The sequence below is a fragment of the Artibeus jamaicensis genome, unplaced genomic scaffold (genome assembly GCF_021234435.1).
Source record: "Artibeus jamaicensis isolate MK-2021 breed Jamaican fruit bat unplaced genomic scaffold, CSHL_Jam_final contig_490, whole genome shotgun sequence".
Taxonomy (NCBI): domain Eukaryota; kingdom Metazoa; phylum Chordata; class Mammalia; order Chiroptera; family Phyllostomidae; genus Artibeus; species Artibeus jamaicensis.
This window is the reverse complement of record NW_026521861.1, coordinates 19,592,337-19,613,247: the sequence shown is the minus strand read 5'-3', so window position 1 is coordinate 19,613,247 and position 20,911 is coordinate 19,592,337. Positions and strand designations below refer to the sequence as shown.

General features: G+C 55.5%; 1 protein-coding gene across 1 annotated transcript in view; it reads left to right on the top strand.

Moving 5' to 3' along the window:
* Positions 1-312: 312 nt before the first annotated feature.
* The window catches only part of CUNH10orf90 (chromosome unknown C10orf90 homolog), a 146,441-nt gene continuing 125,842 nt past the window's right edge, over positions 313-20,911 (top strand). Inside the window, exon 1 of the mRNA XM_053668670.1 lies at positions 313-552. Within this exon, the coding sequence (XP_053524645.1) occupies positions 313-552 (240 nt within the window). The remainder of the gene's footprint in view (positions 553-20,911) is intronic.

Here is a 20,911-nt window from a genome sequence, read left to right as displayed (position 1 = left end):
GGGAAATGTGTCTTTGAAATCAGAGAAGTCTTTGGGTGACCAGAGAACGCAGGCGGAAGCGCTGGGGACTGATCGACAGCAGCATGGAGCCTTCTCATGGCCCGTAAGGGTTACCCTGCAGAGTCCCAGGTGCACCCCCTGTGCCCCCAGCAGCTGGGGTACGGGGACCAGGAGCTTCGGAGCTAGAAAACACCAGGCGAGGTCGGAGCCAGGCCCTTCCCAAGTCCCTCCTGCTGCACTCGATACCTGGATGAGACAAAGAAAATTGTGTCAGCCAGGCTCGCGAGCCGAAGTCACAAGATTGCGAGTATCATGCAGCACCCTGGAATTCCTGCGAAAACGCACCTGCACAGGTGTGCCGCCCGCCACGCGGACACCGCCGTGCACCGCGCTTTCCAGATAAAAGCCTTTAGCACGGAGTTGAAAAACCATGTGCTGGTCATGGATTTTGTGAAGAAGAACCGGTTCCCCTCCCAGAGAAGAGCCAAGGTGTGTGTCATCCATATGTATCAAGGCCTGAAGACAGCTGAGCGGGCGGCCGGCAGATACGAGGTACGCGGGGCTGGGCAGGGAGCGGGGGCACGCGCCCGGCTCGGAGAATCGGAGGCGTTGTTCAGCGCCGTTCCGTGGCTCTCTGTGCATCATAAATAAATCATTTGTTCCTAGTTGTTCCCTCGAGACTCGGAAGAGACTTTCACACCCTGTAATTTATTTCAGTGTTTGAAATGTGGGGCGGGGAGAAGCATACCGGATGAATGTAATTTACACGTGACACATGTCTGAATTTGCAAACATTTATTAGTGCTCCAGAGAGTTGGGTTATTTGTATCCACATGTAGTAATGGAGTGCATTTTTTAGAGTTAAATATTCTGAGTGCTGTAAATTTGCAATCATCTGTCTTTAAAAACAAATTCCTGTTCGTTTCCTGATGCGTTAGGAGAATATGTATGGTTTGCCTTGACGGAGTTAAAATAGAATGATTTAAGTTAGGCCAATAAGAATGGTCTTTTCTTTTCTGAGGGTGAGCTCAAATTTCCAAGCAGAGACCACAATGGTGGGGAAATAAGGAACTTCGGGTATTTCGAATGTCAAGATGAGATAAATGGCTTGGAAACATATTTGTATTCTGCCACTGGGATAAGCCACAAGCGTTATCTTTCAGAGAGTAAACAGGTATGAAACCTGATCATTCTTTATTACACTTGGAATAAATTATGAATGGCACTGTAATTGACTCCCCCTGTAGCTCACTTACCCCTCTCACTTAAAAAGCACGACATTGCAGATTGCTCATGTGCAGAAAAGGTAACCTTTCTGGATATTGGTGCTATTATTAGGAAAGGCTTCCCGTGAATGCTGGCAGCGTCTGTAGGTCTTTGTTCCCCACACTGGCTGCCTGATTCCAGGACAACAGGAGAGAGAACCTGTTCTGCAGGGTTCAAGGCAGGCTTCCTCAGGTCCCAGCCCTGGGATCGTGAATTTCCATGCTCACAACAGACAGAAAGGCCACAGAAATAATGGTGTTAATTAAATTCAGTAATAGTTGTTCATTAGTTCATTGCCTGATCAACCAGAGCAAAAGGTGTGCAATTAGAATATAATTGAAAGAAACCAGAGATGTGATTATTCACAAGTAATTAGTCGGATGGGGGACAGAATTCTACCGAGGCATAATTTTCATCGAGGTTATTTTAGTCTCTGGAGAGAGAAGCACTTGTTGAATTACATCCTCTTGCATTTGACAAAAGTGTTCGTGGCTGCATTTTAAACCCTCAATGGCAAAGAGCAGCTCTTGCGTCCCCATTTCTATTTTTATGCATAAAACTTCATTTATTCCTAAAGCAACACTGAAGATAACAGCGTGATGAAAATGCATCTTTGCAGGAGGTGGTAAAGATCTTCAAGCTTGGGGACAGTCGCAGCCACAATGTTTTTGTAGCCCGACCCCCTCCCTGCATTGCGAGGTAAAGACTAAACAGGAGGTCCTGTGCCTGCTGCGTGGGTGTGGCCGGGAGTGAGGCCCCAGAATCTCTGGTCTGGTGGTGAAATGGGCGGAGACCCTCCCACAGCCCCTGGAGGGATGGGCCTCGCTACCATTGGAGGAGGGTCCAGGCGGGGCCACTCCACCTGCTCCAGGGCAGGTCAGATTTGCAGACCAGCAGAGGGGATCCCCGCCTCCCATCCTTCTGAGTTCCCAGCTCTCCTCTTTTAGTAGAAAACATTTCAAGATCTAAAATCCTCCACATCCATTGAACTGTTCAGATTATTCCCACTGGAGCATGTCAGCACCATTTAGATTAGAAACCCCAGGAAAAAGGCAACTTCCCTGCTCAGTTTCCAAGCTGAACTGATGAGAGAGTCCAATTAACAGCCCCTGGGTCCTGTTAGACTTGGCCCGGTGACCCCTTCTCTCTCGCAGGCCCGAGGGCCTTTGGGTAACCTGCCGGGCTTTGCCCATAAAGTACTCGATGGGGTGAAAAATGAGCCAGGGCGCCAGTGTGAACTCTCAAGGCACAGCGGTGCTCCATTAAAGAGACTGCCTGGTTCTCCCAGAGAAGTGAGTTTGGGAGGTTTTGTTTCTGTAAAAACTTTATGGATTTCAAGTCCGTCCCATGAGGACCCTCAAGTCTGCTGGAGCTGAGTTTAAGGTTCAAGGTGGGCATTTTTCTGAAATTGTTGCCTTAGTCCTGGGCTGTTGTCAGCATTCGAAGATGCTGCCCCTCATCGAGACAAGCGGTGGCCCAGCCTAACTCTGGAGGGTCCGGCCACACCCACTGTTTTCCTTGCGCTGTTTTAAAAAGGGCCAATGAGCTGACCTGCTGGGCTGAAAGGTGACCAGGCTTGGAAGGTGGTGGTGGTCTCGGTGCTGAGTACACTGGTCTTCGTGTTTGCAAAGCCTTGACCCCTGCTGACTCCAAAATGCCCCAACTATTAAATGCAGAGTTCCAAGGCCTCTCTCCACCCTGTGCCTCCCACCGCCCCCCCTCCCCGAATACTTACCTGATAAATTCCAGACACCAAAACAGCCATAACTGGGCAAGTGAATGGACCCGTGTTCAGGTTCTGGCCGTGTCCTGAGAGTCCCTAGGAAGCAGAGCAGGGGCGGCCTCAGCAGCTTGGGGAAGGAGAGCCACACGGAATTCAGAGATGCATTGGCCTCTCCCAGGGTCTGTGTGTGAGTTGGCATCTCCTACTTGATTGTGGGCACCTTTCCGACGGTGGGCGCAGGCTGGGGCGCGTGAGCCACGGCTCGCCGATCCGTCTCCCTAAGACCCTGCCTGCCTCGTGAGCAGAGCCGGGACGGTTTCCATGCCTGGTAACCGCCATTTGGCCACGCCTCCTGGGATCTCTCAGAGCTTCTGCCATTTTCATCCCCCTTCCTACTCTTCTTTTCTGTTTTGTTTTCTTTCTGGATTTGCCTAGCGGTGCTCCTTGCTGGCTGGATGCAAGAATCATGGTGAATTGAATTTCTGATTTTGTTTAACGTACGGAAACTTGACATATTTAATCTGCACATGCAGGCGAGTTGGGGCCGGAAACCCACTCCTGAAACCGTCGCCGCCGTCAAAGCCCTAAACACGCCCCTCCTCTCCAAAACGCCCTTCTGTTCTTTCACGGGTGGCTTTCTGTGTGTCTTTGGTGGTACGAGCACTGGACCTGGGGTCGCCCTGTTAGCATGTGTTAGAAGGCGCAATGGCACGGTGGCACTCGAGCACCTCGTTGCACTGCACACTTCCCCTACTCGCCTTGCGCAGCTGACGCTTTGCACCCTTGGAGCCACGCCTCCCCGCCCCCCACTCCCAGCCCCCAGCGACCGCCGGTCCATTGTCGGCTTCTACGAATTCAGCTAGTTTGGCTGCGTCCCATAAGTGGGTTCCTGCGCATTTGCCCTCTGTGACTGGCTTGTTTCGCTCAGCGCAGCAGTGTGCTCTGCTTTCTCCCAAGGTGTCACAAATGGTAGGATTTCTTATTTAAGGCTGATTAATATTGCGTTGGATGTGTGTATCCATTGCCCGTGTCTGTTCGTCTGTGATGGACGTCTGGATCACTTCCTCAGGCGAACTGTTAAAATCTACGCCGACCTGCAGCCCGGCCGAGGCCGCCGTGACCAGCTGGTGTGTGTGTTGTATTCCTCAAAAGAGCCTTGACCTCCGTCGGGGGGGCACGGCTGTTGCTCGAGGCAGTTTGAGCCCTTCGAGGTGTGCAGAGCAGACTTGGGTCCAGGGCAGTGGTTCTCGGTCAAGGATAACTCCCCCAGGGGACCGCTGATAACGTCTGGAGGCAACTTCAGTTGTGACAGTTTGGGGAGCTGTTGCTGGTACCTACGGGGCAGAGGCCAGGATGCTGCTGAACATCCTCCCGGGCCCAGGGCGGCCCTCTGCGCCCCACAGTGAGGATTCCCCAGCCTGGATCGCCCATCTGTGGAGGCTGAGAAGCCCTGGTCTGGGGCCGATTACCCTCGTGAGGACTCTACCTAACTCGCATGTATTCGAGATCCTTCCGTGGGGGCCGGAGGGAACTCGGACTGTCCCCAGCTGTGGGCGGGGACCTGGGAGTGTCCGCTCTTTCCCAGCAGTTCCTCTGGGTCCACGTAGGTGTGCTTTCCAGTACGTGCAGAGCAGCACCCGGCCAGGACCGAGGGGCCGCTTGCAGGCTGCTGGGCTCTCTTCCTTGCATTGCTCTTTGGTTTCGGTCTCACACACTCCAGCTGCCTCAGCCTCAGAATCCTGACCTCTGCCCTCTCAACTCAGCAAGAACCGGCCCCTGAGATTCCCCTCCCGAGGGGCTGCCCGCAGGGGCACAGTGGGAGGGCTCACTTCCTGATGCCCCCCCACCCCCAGCTTGCTGCCTGGTGTCAGCCTGGGTCTGGGCCCTCCATTCTGGTCGGTCAGAGGAGAATGTCTTTGTGGTGGTGCTGATGTCCCTCCAGGGCTGAGAAGGGCCTCTCTGGGCTTCCAGAACCATTTTCCAGTGTTTGGGGCGAATCCTCAGGCCGTATGAAACTAAAGACCTGGAGTCCGACATGCTTGGGCCAGAAGATAACTTATTCAGGGGGCGAAGGAGACCAAAGAGGAGGCAAAACAAACACCGCCCTTCTTCTCGGTGATATCAAACCTGCACCACAGCCAGCCTGTCCCCACGCCCAGCTGAGGACTGTAGCCAGACCAGCCTCCAGGGTCTCCCTTTCCTTCCTGAAGTCTCTCTGCGGAGAGGCCGGTGGCCCGGCTGTGGTGAAGGCTCCGAGTTCCCGAGTTGGGCGGTTTCACAAGGAATATTCCTGTTGCCTTTGCCACCCCACGAACAGGTCCAGGACCCCTGCCTCCCCTCTGGGACCTGCCCCCTGCCTGGTGCTCCTCCCCGGCCACTCGCCTCCATTGACAGGGGCTGGTAGCCTCAGTCCAGAGGCAGGAGCAGGGGAACCCAGGAGGCAAAAGACGGAACAACCCTTGGGTCTCTGTGCCATCCGCTCACCATGTTCTTCCAGCCCTTCCCCGTGCCAGCCGTGGGAGGCAGGTGGGCCGGGGCCAGGTCTGAAGAGGGGTCAAGGCGGTGACATCGTTCTGTGGCACCTGGAGGCCCATGTGATGATCGAGGTCTCTAAGATAATGTCGCATGTGTTACTGTCAGCCCAGTGTGACTTGATCCGGCCATGTGGAGCCGAGTCTCGAGAGGTCCAGCGGAGGGCATTTTGGCCGACTTCTATCAGCCACGCCCACGCTTCTGCCACACGGAGGAGGGGAGACCTGGGAGGGAAGGCAGTGCTGCCACCAAGGGCGAGGGCCCCGGATCCAGTCTTTCTGGGTCCAGTAGCCGAGCGACCTTGGCAAGGTTCTTGACCTCTTCAAGCTTAGAGTTCTTATATGTGTCCACACGACAACTGCCCCACAAGGTGGCTGGGAGGGTCGAGGACGGTAATGTGCACAGAGGGCTGAGCCCAGGCCGGTCCGGGAGTCAACGTCCCATAACAGACAGCTGTCATCGGCACCCAGTGCCAGTGCGCCCTTTCCTGCCATGGCCAAGCCTGCCTCAGAGCCACGGCTTGAGGACATAGCCTATGGGTCCAAGTCAACTGTGACCAGCAGGTGACAGGGACTTATGACCTTCTGTATGCTTGTCTCGGGGTGATCCCCATTCCCAAGCAGTTTACATATTTGTCACCAAATTGGCCCTGAACTGAGGGCAGTTTTCACTCAGCGCCGACCCTGTGCTGCCATCAGCTGCGAATTCTGTTTTTGACAAGAGAATGCCCAGGTGTGGGTTCCTGCACATCCCGAGTTTGTACAGGAGGAAGGAATCCTGCCCAGTGGAGACCGGGCCGCGGCTGGGAGCACCAAGAGGGCATTTCTCACGTCAGCGACACCTTCACTTAGGAAAACTGGGAGACTGCGTGGGGCTTGGCCGCCTTGAGAAGGAGAGAAGGGCCCTCGCGCATTAGTGCCCCTTAGAAGCCTCAGGAGAACTTGTTAGGAGTACAGAGCCCTAGGCTCTGGGAAGGGCGAGGCCCAGAAATCGATGTTTTGCACATGAAAACTGTGATTCTGACACAGGTCTGACACCCTGATCTGGCCATTGCAGGCTAGTGTTTTCCGACTGCATAAACTTAGGAGAAAAAAACAAAGAAGCCCATGTGAACTGCTGGTGTCAACAATCCAGCATGAAGGTCCTGCATGTGGGGGAGGGGAGGCTGGATCGGAGGGCGCAGGGGCAGTGCAGAGGCGGGGGCGGCACAAAGGCCCCGGTGTTGCCGATCCCTGAATGGCCGCATTGAAGCTCACCGCAGCTGTGTGAGGCCCTCCAGCCCCGCTTTTCCACAGAGAAAATCCTGTGAGGCCTGGAGTGATGAGGCAGGCTGCCCAGGGACACTGGCTGGTGGCGGAAGGAAGATCCCACATTAGCCGCGTCCTACACTGAGGCTGTGTGTCCTGTGTGGTGCTGCTGAGGGGTGAGGGGCGAGCAGCATTAGTCCCAGCGTGGTGGCTGGGCCCCAGGGGACTTCAGACTGGACCATACAGAAGGTCACCTGTGCCAGGGTCACATGGTAGGAGATGGGCACAGAGCCCAGTGACTTTCTCTATCCTCCTGCCCTGGGTGTCTTTCCTTCCCATGACCCTGTCGTCACTCAGCCCTGCCTGGGTTCCGAGGCCTCACACGGGTTCTCCTGACCCTTCGTCTGTGCTGTCCAGGCTCTCTTCAGTTCCCTGTGGTCACAGGACAGAAGTCCCCATTTCCGCCCCTAGAGGCTGTCCTGAGGTCCTGGTCACGTGGGCATAGCAGCAGGCAGCTAATGGCGTGTTCCTGTGCTTTCCCAAGGCGGCAGGACAATCTCTGCAGCTCTGAAACTCTCTGACACCTTCCAGAGACACGCCTGATTGGGGCAGGCCCACCAGTGCGACCTCCCTCTTGAATGGCTCCACATCAGCTGATTGGCGACCGTAATGGCACCTATAAAACTCGAGTGCCACATAACGTGACTTCACTGTGGCAGTGACAGTCTGTTGTGTGGACAGGCCCTGCTCGCACACAGAGGAGAGAGAACATCAAGGACATGGGGACCAAGGGGTGCGAATCTTGGGGGCTGTCTGGGCATTCTGCCAACCAGCTTAAACTTTTGTATATTTGCAGAATAGAAAATAAAAGTAATAGAAGGCACATCGGTTGGAGTCTCTGGGATTTCCATGATGAAAGATGCCCCTAATCTGCTCTAGCTCACCACGGTGCCCCCCGCACCAGGTCAGCCTTTGAGAAACATTGTGGATACATGGATGGATGGATGGATGGATGGATGGATGGATGGATGGATGGACAGTTGGATGGATGGATGGATGGTTGGATGGCTGGGCGGACAGAAGTGCAGGAAGGGTGTTTTAGGTAGAAACCTGAGGCCAGGGTGAATGATGGTTGACGACTCCATGTGTGTGAGACATCTCCTGATTTCATACTTACATTAGGGTTCCTTAAAGAGCCACTCAGTTTTCAGTGGTCAACAGACAGACAGACAGACAGACAGACATCAGCTCTAGTTCGCCCAAGTAAAGGTCCAAAGTGAGGTCACTTGCTTTACCCTCCCTTCATTAGTCAGTTCCAAATGGAGAGCGTGTTCCATTCCCTCTCTGTGAGTCTGGTCTACACTGCTTCTCTATCCAGGGGGACTCTGAGGCAGCTCCGAGAATGAGTTCCCTGGGACACGCCAGGGTCTGGGGTGACAATGTGTCAGAGAAGCTGACAGGGCCGAAGGTGGGTGGGGGTTGGGAATTCACTTCCTTGAAGTAGACAGCAAATGGTCCACCATTTTGTACGGGAGACAAGAAGCCACTTGCCAGCAAAGCAGCCTGTGGCCCGCAGCAGGTAGAGTGGCCCCCAGGTCTGCTCTGCTGGGGGCTCGGACGCCTCCAGTCTATCCTGAATGGAGTTCACCCTGCTTGTTGTCTTAGCTTCAACGTGGTCCAGTCCTCTGACAGGTTCTGGGCTCCGCTGGAGTGTCCAGGGGACTGGAGTGGGGACGGGCTGGGCCGAGTGTGTGACAGGGACTGGGTCTCGGGTGTTGGGTCTTCAGAGAGGACCCGGGGGTGTGTGAGCGAAGTGGGGTGTCAGATCTGCTCCCCTGTGCCCCGCGCCAGGTTAATGTCCGGGAAGGGAGCCGCGATGCTGTCAGGGCGTGGGTGCCACGGTGCTGGCTGTCACATGGGGGGACAGACCACGAAGGCTGCAAGAAATGGCTCCATGTATGTGGCCGCTTGCTCAGCTGTGTCATTTGGGGCGACCAGTGCCGTGAGCACGTGCTTCCAAGCTAAAAAAGTGGGGAAAACGCGTCGTGTTTGATGCTGGAGTAGAAATCTTCTTTCTCTCTTCCATGACCTTTCTCTTGGTTTGTCATGGTGCCTTTCATTTGCTATGTGTTGTTGGTCTAAGTAAAGAGAAGTTAAAATTCTCAGCTATTACCGTGCATGTCACTGTTCAACTTCACATTGTGTGAGGCCGGTTTCAACACAAAGATGAAAGCCTGAACTCACGCAGACTCCCCGAAACGGCACCACGTCCGTCATTTTTATCTCACGCAGGCACATAGGTATTTCCTTCTCAGTCGGACAGCCGAAACGCACAACCCAAGCTAATTTTTATTTCTCCTTTTCATATATAACTGCGCTCTCCCCACACTCTCTGCCTCTGTCTTGCTGTGAGTGGGGGGAGCGGAAAGGACGAGGAATGGCGGGTCGCCCTCTCCTCCCCTGTCACCATCAGCTGACACGGGGACAGACCGTGAGGAAGGATGAATGCCGTGTGGTTGGCTGGCTGTGTGTGTTTCTCAGGAACCTAGTCCTTCTGCCTGCATTTGAAGTCGGTCTGGTTCAAGCACCAAGTGTGGCTGGGCGGGGCTGCCTCTGCTTACTGGACCTCAGATGCAATTCGCTTTGCCTGCATCCACTTTGAGTCCCACTGAGCACCCACGAGTCCTGGGTTTGCCAGAGTTCTGTGGTCGGGGGCACCTGGACACCCTACATGAGTGGGGCAGCAGGAAAGTCAGCAAACGTGCACAGGGCGTGTGCCTGCGTGCACACAGGCACACACCACCGTCCCCCGGAACCTCACCTACAAAGCACAAGTTCAAAGGTAACGATATCAGAAAATTCAAGATGGTGATACTGAAGTCACAGGCCACAGATAAAAAAATGGATAAACTGGACTTCATCAAAATGAAAAACTGCAGCCATCGAAGAGTCTTGTCGGCCCGGGAAAAGGCCACTCACCTGCAATGCGGGTGGACCTCAAGGAAACATACTGAGTGAGGGGGCCTGGCCCCAAAGGGACATGTGCTACCTGACTCCATTTTTGCCAGGTGCCTGGAACCAGTTTACAGAGACGGAAAGTGGAATGGCGGGTGGCTGCCAGCGCCAGGTGGAGGGGGTGGGAAGTTGGTCTTTCACTGGCAGAGTGTCAGCTCGGAAGTGTCACCTTCAGTTCTGGAGGTGACGGGGGTGGTGCCTGTGAACGTGCTCCGCGAATCCCGCTGAATCGCACACTTAACATGGCGAGTTTTATGTTGTGTATGTTTTACCACGATTGAAGAAAATCCGAGATGACGGCACTAACCCCAGTGTGTGGCCCTTCTGACAGAACATGGGCCTGGGCCGGGCCTGCGTGCCCTGGTGTTTATAAAACCCTCTCTCATCGGGGGCTGAGGTCTGAGGTGAGAGCCCATGTCCTCCTTCTCTTATTAACTCGGTGCTCGATGCATGGAAACTAAGCGTAGTCAGCCTTGCTCAGGGGCAATTTACATACATCAATATTCATACATTCTGTGAGTGCACAGTTGGTTTTGTTTTGACAAATGCGTCCCGTAAGCAGCGAATCATGATGTAGGGAGCTGCCACCAGCCCCAAGGTTCCTCACGCCCTTGGCACCGGGGCCCACCCAGTCCGGCCCCGGCAGCTCGGATCTGCTCTCTGCCGCTCCGAGTTGCCGATCCGGCCTGTCCCATAAGTGAAGTCTCACACTGTGTACCCTTCTGTGACCAGGGTGCATTTGTGTGACTACTTTTGGCATCTTAATGAAACAGTTGATGTTCTCTTGAGAGCACAGAGGTGGGAGGTCTTGGGCCCTGGTTCAGGTAAACTTGGATTTTTATCCTGACCACTGCTTAGTAATTCTGACATGGCATGAACTCCTGTCTCACCTCCGGCGTCTGTCGCTTCATGAACAAAACAGAGTTAATAACAGGACCGTCATCTGGAAAGTTCGTGGGGATGGAACAGAGTGTGCGTGGAGAGGACGTGGGCGGTGCCTGGCTCATAGGAAGAGCTTAAAACTGCTTAGTAGTTGATCGTGTTGTTGTTGAGGTTGATATGAACAAGAATGTTAAGGATAATGTTTCCCTACCTTTAGAAGGGGACTATGTGGGACCTTCCTCCTGGAGTTGCCATGGAGATTTCGGGATGCCCGGGAAGTGGTTCCCCGGGCGCCTGGGCTGTGGGAAGCCCTCTGCAACGCGGCTGCCCCCATCATGCCCCTGCAGAGCCCTCGAGGGCCCGCTGCAGCTCACTTAGTAAAAGTCATCGCCTCTTCTAACCCTGGGCAGGCGCGAAAGTCAGCTGCAAAAAAATCCCCCTTTTAGACGGCTTTCTGTCACTCAGGATGGATGAAAGGTTACAGCGCAACCAGCAGTGTGAGATAGGAAGACCTTTCTTCCTGCTGGCCGGGGGGCAGGGTCGCCTGCGCACAGGTGAGCCGAAGAACAGGAAACACCGTGGTCCTTTGTTTCTGGTCCTTTGAAAGAAGAAAAGCGACAGCGATCGAGTTAAAAGTTATTGGATTGTGTGGGTAGGGGATTGGATTCTCAGAACTTTCTCAGGTTTTCCAAAGTCAAAGCAACTTTACTCAATTTTCAAGTATTTCAAGCAGTTCAGGGCCATGACTGGGGGACAGTAGACAGTGACCACAAGCAGTTACTGGGGAAAGGAGCTTCCACGGGGCACAAGAAAGGGATCTGGTGTGTAGAATCATCAGCTCACATTTTCAAGTCAGGAGCAAATGACGCAGGTGACAGGGTGCAGAAAACAGGGCTGGAAGGGACACGTCGGGAACCAGGGAAAAGCCTGTCTTTAGTTCAGCTCAGTTCGACTTCCTAACTGGGTGATTAACACGATTAACACGCCTACGTCAGGGAGTAACCCCCCCACTGTGCCTGGTTGCATAGAAGTCCCCGGCCAAGTGCTTTACCCTGGCTGTTCTCATCCGGGCCCTGCAGACAGACAGCGGCCCGTGCCGCCCAGGTGAGAAAGCAAAGTGGGGACTCTCCACAGACTGCTCCCCGATCGGTGGCCAGGGCAGGCTGTCTTCCAGCGTGCGCTTCACAGGATGACAAATAATGAAAATCATATATTTTCTTTTCACCCCAGCTGTCTCGTTTTCAAACCAGGATCCCACCAGACACCGCCCTTGTGAACCCAAGTGAAAGAGAAGGCAAGGAGAGACCAGAAGATCGCACTTTGGTCTTCACCCAGATCCCGAGGACCAGGGGATAGTCCTGCCCCTTGCAATCAGATGGGGGATATTATCTCAGTCATAAAAGGCAACTGAGAGGCTAAGTGAAAAATATAATGTTTTCATGCTGATTTATTTTAGACTAGGAACGGTTAAAGCAGGTGCAAACACGAAGAGACAGGGCAGGAGGGGGGCGTCATGGTGGAATGATGAGTCTCAGTTTGGAGCGATCTCAGGCGCAGCACCACGCTGACCAGGAAATGCACTGTTGAGCCACAAGTGGGTGCGACATTAATTACTGCTGCAGAGGAGGGTTCAGAAGACTGAATGCAAATGTGTGCCGCTGGACGAGCTGTGGAGAGTGCATTCCAGCCCCAGAGGGCTGTGCTAACCCGTCGACTGTCAGACTGGGACCATCCACACCAGGAGCCCGTTCTCTGCCCTCTGGGTGGGTCTCGGTATCTCAGGAGAAGGCCCTGGGATGCTGTCAAGGCCTGGTCCCCGTTCTGGTTTTTTGCTGGCTGACTCCATGGACCATGCCTGCCACAGCCTACAGAGAAGACCCAGGCCATTAAAGTCGCCGTGGGGTCTCTCCTCTGTGCTCCTGGTGAACACGTCCAGAAGGGGCAAAGTGATGCCTGGAGATCCCTGTGTCCCCCTCCCTTCTTTTCTAGGGCATATAAAGTGTGGTCCCTGTTTTACTTGCTCAGGGCTGGGCAAAGTCTGGGAGCCAACTCCAAGTATGACCTCTATTACCCTGCACACACACAAACACACACACGTGTGTGCACACACTGACACGCAGGATGCTGAGAATACTACGCTCCAGGAGGAGAGCAGTCTGGCAGCTCTGTGACCTGCAGGAGGCCGCCTGGTCTCTCCACTCCCCTGGGCACCTGCCCCGTGGGGCCTCTAGGTGAGAGGCATTACAAAAAACCCTCACCCAGAGCCAGGTGAGTTCATTAAATGCCTGTAGCGCCCGGCCACAGCTCTCCAGCCAGAACTCTCGCGGCCAAATGTGATTCAACAGTGATTTCTTTTTTTTTTAATTTTTTTTTACTGATTATGCCATTACATTTGTTCTATTTCCCCCCTCCGTTCCCCTTCACCCTGCACACCCCTCCCCCACCATTCCCCCCTTTAGTTCATGAACACGTGTCTCAAGTTCTTTAGATTCTATATTTCCCCTACTATTCTCACCCTCCCCCATCTATTTTCTATCTACTGTCTATGCTACTTATTTTCTGTACCTTCTCCCACTTCCCTGTTGCTTAATATTATTTCAGAAAGGTAATATTGTAGAACATTCCCAGTGGGATCTGACCGGCACCCTGTAATTAAGCTCACTGAAGTTTTTGCAAGAAAATGTAGGAACATTCTCACTAAATGAAATAAATTAATATTCTAAATAGCCTCAGGTTAGTTCAGCAAGGTTTTGCAGTCAGGTTAGTTTTCTGCAAACTCAGAGAGAGGAACTCTCAGGTTCCAAAGCTTTACGGATTGCAGAATTGCGGATAAGGGATTACAGGCCCAGGGCGCGCACTCCTCCAATCACTGAAGGGAGAGTCAGTGAACACAAACGTGCCAAAAACACCGGCATGTTTGCACATCAGAGTCTGGCCGTCATAACCGGGATCAGGAGGGTCCAGAGTGGAACGTGGCAGTTGTTGGCACAGCCTTTGGTCTAGTGGAAGTGGAAGGTCTGGTGTTGGTGCATCCACAGAGTTCCAATCGCACTGGTGCGCAGCTTCTGGATCCCGGTGGACTTCACAGTCAAACCGCTGTCCGCGACCATTTTCCAGCCGGCGTCGGGCTGGAGCCCAGCATGTCGGCTGCAGCGGTGCTGGAAGGTTGGAGGCAGGCAGGTGGACAGGTGGCTTGGCAGGCAGCCAGGGCAGGTGCAGAGGGGCAGCTGGAGCCGCGGTGTCTCGTTCTGGGCAGCTATGACTCATCCCCTCTCTGGGACTTGGCTTCTTTATATGAAAAATCTTTATGTGCTCTGGCCGCCTCCCAGGGACTTCAGGGGCCAGAATGAGGCCATGAGCGTAAGAGGGCTTTGCAGCGGGAGTCCTGCCTGTGGCAGGGAGGCGCCGTGCTTCCTTTAATGCGCCCGAGTTTTCACCTCCCCACGAGTGGCCCCAATATCGGCTTCTAGTCTGGGTTCCTTCATTTGCTTATTAGGTGTGTGCGTGTGACTTCAGACGAGGGGCTTGACCTCCCCGCGCCTCGATTCCGCACACATAAAATGGAAATAATGATGACAGTCCTCTCACGGGGCTGAACGGCGCGGTAATTGCCTGGCATGTGGAGAGCCCTGGTGACCCCGGTTTGAACCCAGCCTGGGAGCAGTGAGACCGGAGGTGGAAAACGGGGTCTGAAATCTTTCCCCAGTTGTGCAGAGAAATCAGTGCTGCCATTTGCCAAGTAACACACCTACGCTGCAGAGACCTGCGGGAGGCTGGATCCGGAAAGGCCTGGGGAGATGGCTGGGCCTGGCCAGGCTCGCCCCGTGCGTGGGAGGTGGTGGGGGCCAGGGCAGCCCCTCTCGTGCACCAGGAGAAGCTCCGCTCCGGGCAGAGAGGGTGCTCCGTGCGTGCGTGCTGCTGTGCTGCTTCCATGGTGTCCTAGTTGTTACTTCGTGGGGATCACAGGACACACCCACTGTGTCCCCGGTGAAACTAACAGTGTGTCGTGAGTGTTTGTGCATAGATGCTCGAGAGTGTGGCTGACTGGGGTTGTTGGTGGGACGCTTTCCCTGGGGTGGGCAGCAGGGTGGCTGGCCCCAGGGAGCACGTGACAGTGTCAGCATCGTAGGTCACAGTGGCCTGGTCTAGGCTGTGGCGAAGGGGGGGCTGAGAGGGGGCCGAGAAAGTGGGACAGGGAGAGGGTGGCCCTCTCCTCCAAGGTTTGCTGAGAGAGAGAAGATGAGAGGGAGGAAGGTGACGTGTTGGGGGCGGGGGGAGTGTTTTGTTTTGTTTTGTTTTGTTTTAACAAGAAGCTGGACGTGGTTAAAATGCCAAGGAAGGCCAAGGTGAAGACAGAGGGGAGAGTGGGGGCCCTGGATGCTGGAAGGTCTGGAGGACAGGGCGGAGTGTGTCCAAGGGCCCCATCTGCCCTGGGCAGGAAGCCTTGTTCTCATCAATGAACGAACGAATGAATGAATGAATGAATGAACGAACTCGTTGATTAATTGTTCCACCCTTTTTTCTAGCAAGTATTTATCGAATGCTTGCTACGTGTCCGGGCCCATGCTGGGAGCTAGGAATGCCTCAGCAAGCAAGGCAAAGGGGATGTCACTCTCACAGAGCTTATCGTCCAGGGGAGCAGCAGACGGCACTTTCGGACTCACCCGAGTCGGTGTGCACCACAAACCCAGGGGGGCAGAGTGCCCGGAAGGAGAAGGAGTGCTTCTGGGGGGACGCAGATCAGAGTCCTGGCTCGTTTCTGCAGGTGGTGTCCGGAGAGACACGTGGGCGGGTCCTGTGATTGGAGATCCGGTGCAGCGGGGTGGGGGGTGGGGACCAGGGGAACAACACATTGTGCAGACGGAACAGCACGTGCAACAGTCCAGCGGTGGGGAGAGCGTGCATTCGGGGCTGCGAGGAGCTCACGTGAGTGTGCGGCCCAGAGAGATGTACCCAGAGGTGCCCCAGCCATTAGCAGGGCCAGGCCACACAGGGCCCTTTGCTGCCTCATCCCGAAGGCCAGGAGGAGTGTCGCTGAGAGGGGCGGCCTTCTGCACACGAGCGGGTCATGGTGAACCCCCCCGCAGGCAAGAGGCAAAGCTTCCTATGATGTTGCTGCTGGGTTGAGACCTGGGCTGGATGGTGACAGAGGCGCCAGAGTCACCCTGTTGTTGGGGATTCTTGGGTCAGTAGTGCCCGGTGGCTGTACAAGACAGTGCCAGGCATTTGGAGAAGCCCGTGGGGCCCAGTCAGCTTGCTGTCTACGTCCCACTGCAGGGACCGCAGGGAGAGGGAAGCCGTCCTCAGTCCGAACCCATGCCCTTCTGTGTTCACTGTGTTGTGGCGGGCCGTGGTCCTCCACGCAGCATCGCCCGGTGCGTCAGAAGCTTGCCCGGTGAAAATTAATTCTGATTAATTCTGTGTTGTCATGTCCCAGGTTAATTGACTCGCTAGACTGGATAGAGTTGCTTTAGAAATTAACACATACAGACCGCGTGTGGGGAGCCGCAGGGGACCGCAGCGCAGGGGAGAGGAGGCTTGACCCTTCTGCTGGGCCAGACTCGCCGCCGAAAACCCACCCCACAGGCCCAGCTTCCAGACCCACCCACCCGAGTGTCTGCAGCTGAGGAGAGATGGCTCAGTTCTTGTGCTGAACTTGGCATTTTAGCCCTTTTCCACCCCCGAGTCTAATGTTACTACACTTTGATGTCCTCCCTGAGAAGTGTTCATGTGTTAGCAGTGTGTTGCCCATGACCCGTCTAAGTCTCAGAGGGTCCCATGTGCAAGTAGATCAGCTGTGTGCACCCGACCCGAGTAGCAGATAACAGGGTTCAGCAGAAATGACGACCGAATGTGGAGCGCACTGGCTAAACAGCTGGGCACTTTGGGTCCGCCCCCTGCTCTAATCCTGGCTGGTCACACCCCATGGGTGGCCTCAGCCGTGCCTTCCCGGGGGGCCACACAGCAGGGCTGACAGTAGCACCCCTCTCCGACAGCAGGGGCCTCAGTGAGGTGGACCCATGGAGAGTGCTGAGCCCCACCGCCGCCCCTGTGAAAGCTCATTAACTGTCAGCTCTTCCTATGTGGATTATAATTAATAATCATGTTCTTGCAGGCAGTGGCTGGGGTGGGCCCCGGGAGGAGAACCCGAGGGGCCAGGAAGTGGTGTCTAACTACCTAATTCTCCCAAGTCTCAGCCCAGCTGCAGCCGGGGCCCCACCCCCATTTTTCCCTTTGGCCACAGGGTCAGGGAGGCCAGGCTTCTGCCTGGGCCAGAAGACTTGTTTGCCAAAGCGTCCCCTCTGCAGCCCCCAGACTGGTCGCCCAGATGCTGGGGAAGAGAAGGGGTCAGATGTGGAACCTGAACACGGGGAGGCTGGCCTGGGTCCTGGGACATGGCTGTGTGCTATGCTGCCTCTTCCAGCGACACTAAGGTTATGGGGTGGGGGGGTGGGGGGAACAGAAGGCTCGTTCTTCAGTGTCACAGTGGGGTCCCGGGGTATTCAGGGGGCGTGGGCCCGTGGAGTGAGGAGCTGCAGGGTCTGATTACAACCAAGATCAGAACCCAGGCCTCACCCACAGTGAACGGCTTTCAGAACAAACAACCAAACCAGCCTCGGCCTTGGGCAGAGAACGTCAGCAGGGCAGTCCTGCCTGCGGACAGCCGAACGTGTTTTTATATATCCATCTTGCTTTCACGGGATCTGGCAGGCTAATTCTGAAATTTGATTTCAGAATGTCTGAATGCACAGGCTTTTGGGCTGGTGGAGGTTGAAAAAGCTAAGGATGCAGAGGAAACACGGGCCTCCAGTAGTGCCTGCGTGCCCAGGATTGACGTGGACGCAGAGTGGACGCTGGCACCAGGGGTGCGGGGTGCGACAGAATGAGCGGCGGGCCCCGAGTGGGACCTGCTCAGGTCTGAGCGGCTGTGATTAAAATGTGGGCCCGGTCGGTGTCCTGCTTCATAAATCATTTTTTATGAAGCTTCAGTTCACAGCCACTAAACTGTAAAAAGTGCTCGGTGAGATGGTTGCCATCCGGGCCTTTTATTACGTTTATTGACATAAATGGTGTAAAAACAAGCTTCCCCCTCCCTTTTCCGAGAGAAATTGTATGGATTTAGGTCAGATGTTCTGAGGGAACTGGAACAAGAAGGCCGGGCTGCTAGAATGTATCAAGTTAGAGACTCTGGCAAAGTCAGTGTCAAAAGAACGCCTCCATTTATGGTCCTCACTGTGATCCGACTCTGTGAACTCGGCAGATCAGTCGGTGTACACAGCAAAGTCTGTGGGTATGTGTACACAGGTGTGGTTGGTTATACACACGTTTATTGCCAGCCCCTCTTCTTGCGAACCTCTGCCACCTCCCCATCAAAGTATCAGGGACCCAAATTCTTCTCTGTAACTCTGTCACCCCAAGACGGAAAGATGATGAGAAAGCAGCTTGCGTAGTCTGCCCTGGCCGGGGCCTCAAAGCGTGGGTTGTAGATCGTTCTTCACTCGTGACTGGTATGGGCTCTGGGTCCTTTAAAGGTTTAGCCTGGACATCGCTGTGGTCAGAACGTGGATCTGCTTCTGCTCCCGCTGGAGTCGACCTGCGCCCACCTCCGAGCCCTCGGGCAGCCACCCGCCCCCGCGACCTAGATTTGGACAGGCGGTGGGCTGTGGAGCCAGCTCAGCCGGCCGTGGGCCTCATCGGGCCCTTCACGGTGGGTGCTCGCTCAGAGGGCCCTCTGCAGCTGATGGCACAGAGCCCGGGGCCCGCTGGCCCGAGGCCCGGGCTGACGGTCAGGGCTGCCGGAGAGTGCCCACGCGTGCTTATGTGAGGGGGTAATGGCCTGGCATGTGGAGAGCCCGGGGTGAGAGCACGGCTTCTGGCTCCCCCCTCCCCTCCCTTCCTCTCTGGTCTTTCTTTCTGTTTAAATCCGTCTGCATTTCCAAGTCCTACTGACGGAAGGACAGTTCAGAGGCAGGCCGAACCCTTCAGGGATGGGCAGTGGGCAAGCCCTTGTTTAAGAAAAGCCCTCCAGGACGCTCATTAAAGAGGGTGAAGCGGGTGTATTCAGGGAGGGTTTGCCCCACCTCAGGCCTTAGGGACCCGGCTCGGCTCTGAACACACCCAGGGAAGGTGGGAACTGAGAACCCAGGGCAGCGTGAGGGTCAGAGGGTGGGAAGTTTCGAAGAGGAAGCATTAGCGTAAGGGACATTTTTGGTTCAGTGAACTTCACAGATGGGTCAGACATCAAGGCTGCAGAATTCTGGCTAAACTGGACCCAGTGGACCTGGGACCGAGCCCGAGGGCGAGGCCTTGTGTGAAGGAACAGGCAGAGGGGCCCCCTTGGTCCGGGGGCGGGGCTCCGTCAGATTTGGGACACGCATGGTGGGCACCAGGCTCGTCCGCTGCAGGGTTGACGGCCTGCAGCATCGTCCCCGACCGGTAACACTGGTTAAAAATGGCAAGACAGACTTCATCTGAGCTACTGGTGGGGGGGAACTTTGATACAGAGCAGAGCTCAGCTCTGAATGCAAACCACAGCGCAAGGCAGCCAGGTTACAGCCAGCAGGCCGAGTGAGGGGCTCAGTGGAAAGATAACCCCTAATAAGAACTTGATTAGGCACCAAAGCGGGGCAGGAGGGGTGTGACTCAATGTCAGAGGTCGGGACATTCTGGTGAAACTGGGCCCACAGGGTTCCCTCTAAGACGGACTTGGTAGCTTCTCCGACCAGCAGGGCAGGCTGGGCAGGAGATTGACCCAGGTTCGTTTAGGGAGGCAGAGTCCTGTCACGCCCTTTCTGGGGACACTGGCCTGAGCAGCCACCCGTGCCCTGGAGGCTCTCTAGGGCTGAGCCGTGTCCTCAGGGAAGGATGGGAATTGGGTTCGGGAATCGGACTCCCAGTCCTCACCCTCAGGAGAAAGGCCCCGCACAGGTGGCTCCTTCTCTCGGGGTCCTTTTTAGGTCCAACTCAGGGTTCCAAAAACACTACTGTGGACAGAAGGGTGACCGTTGTAGGGGACGCAGGGAACTTCATGGAAGCACAGGCCACCAGGGTGCAGAGCGCACAGAAACGCAGGGTGGGGGGCTCCAGGGGCCTCAGCAGCAAGAATACGGGCCTTCCGCTGGAGCTGGAAGACCAGGACTCTCGTCCCAATCTTCCTGCCCCTGTCTCTCAGTGACCCTTCTCAGGTCCCATGCTGATGCAGTCACTTCAGGTCAGGAGCCAGGCCAGGTGTTAGAAGCATGGCTCAGAGCCAGCCTCCCGGGCACCTGGCTAGGTGGGCTGTTGTCCCAGAAGGGGGCGCAGGCCAGACCGATGTCCCAGAGGCACAAGTCTGCCGCTGGACTCCCAAGTTTGGAGGGGCCCTAGAGGTCACTCTGTGCAGCTTCTTCCTGCGGTCCGATGTCTGAGACCCCTCCCCTCATCCCCTGCAGGAGAGAGCTGACCACCTCGAAGCCCCAAGGATGGGGACTCACTAGGCAGCGCATGACACGGGCGCACAGCTGGAGCTGATAAAAGGCTTTAGGTCCCACTGAGCCGAAATAAGTAACCTTATTTATGCGCTTTTCAGGCTGTATGGAGTAGGCCAAGGGGACCCTGCAGATACTGTAAGTCACTGGGACTTGCACTCTGTGTGCTATTTCAGGCAGGGGATGCGGTTTGGGCAGGCGCAGCAGCCAGCAGCGCCAGAGCCCTGGGGGAGCGGAAGCGCCTCGTTCACAGGCGGCAGGGACCAGGAAGGCATTACAGGTGCTCCTGGGCGGACAACGCTGCCAGGAGCGAGGTAGGGGATTCTGAGTCCAGGAGGCTCAGGGGTCAGGGGACGGTATGGGTGGGAGGACCCTGAATTCCTGAGGTTGGGGGACATTGTGGGAGAGGCCACCAGCTGGAGATGTCGGGGAAGCAGCAAGCAGCTTGGCTTGGAAAGCGGGAGATGGTCAGGGTCATGACTCTTGTATGATCATCACATATAGGTGGGTCCCACGAGCAACCATGAGAACAGCTTAAATTAGCACCAGAGAGACCATGTGAGCCGAGAGAGAGTAGGCAGCACCACCGCGGGCACCCACCTGAGCTCGGAGTAGGAAGGACAGGGTTTGTTTCTCAAGTGGAGGCTTCTGGTGCTGGTGTTGACGTGCCCCCACCTTGAAAGTCCTTCCCCTCTGCCAGGTCTGATTTCGCTCTCAGACAGGGGCTGGTTTCGGGCTCCTGATCGCTGCAGGAGCTGCTGTAACCTTTGGTGAGGCAG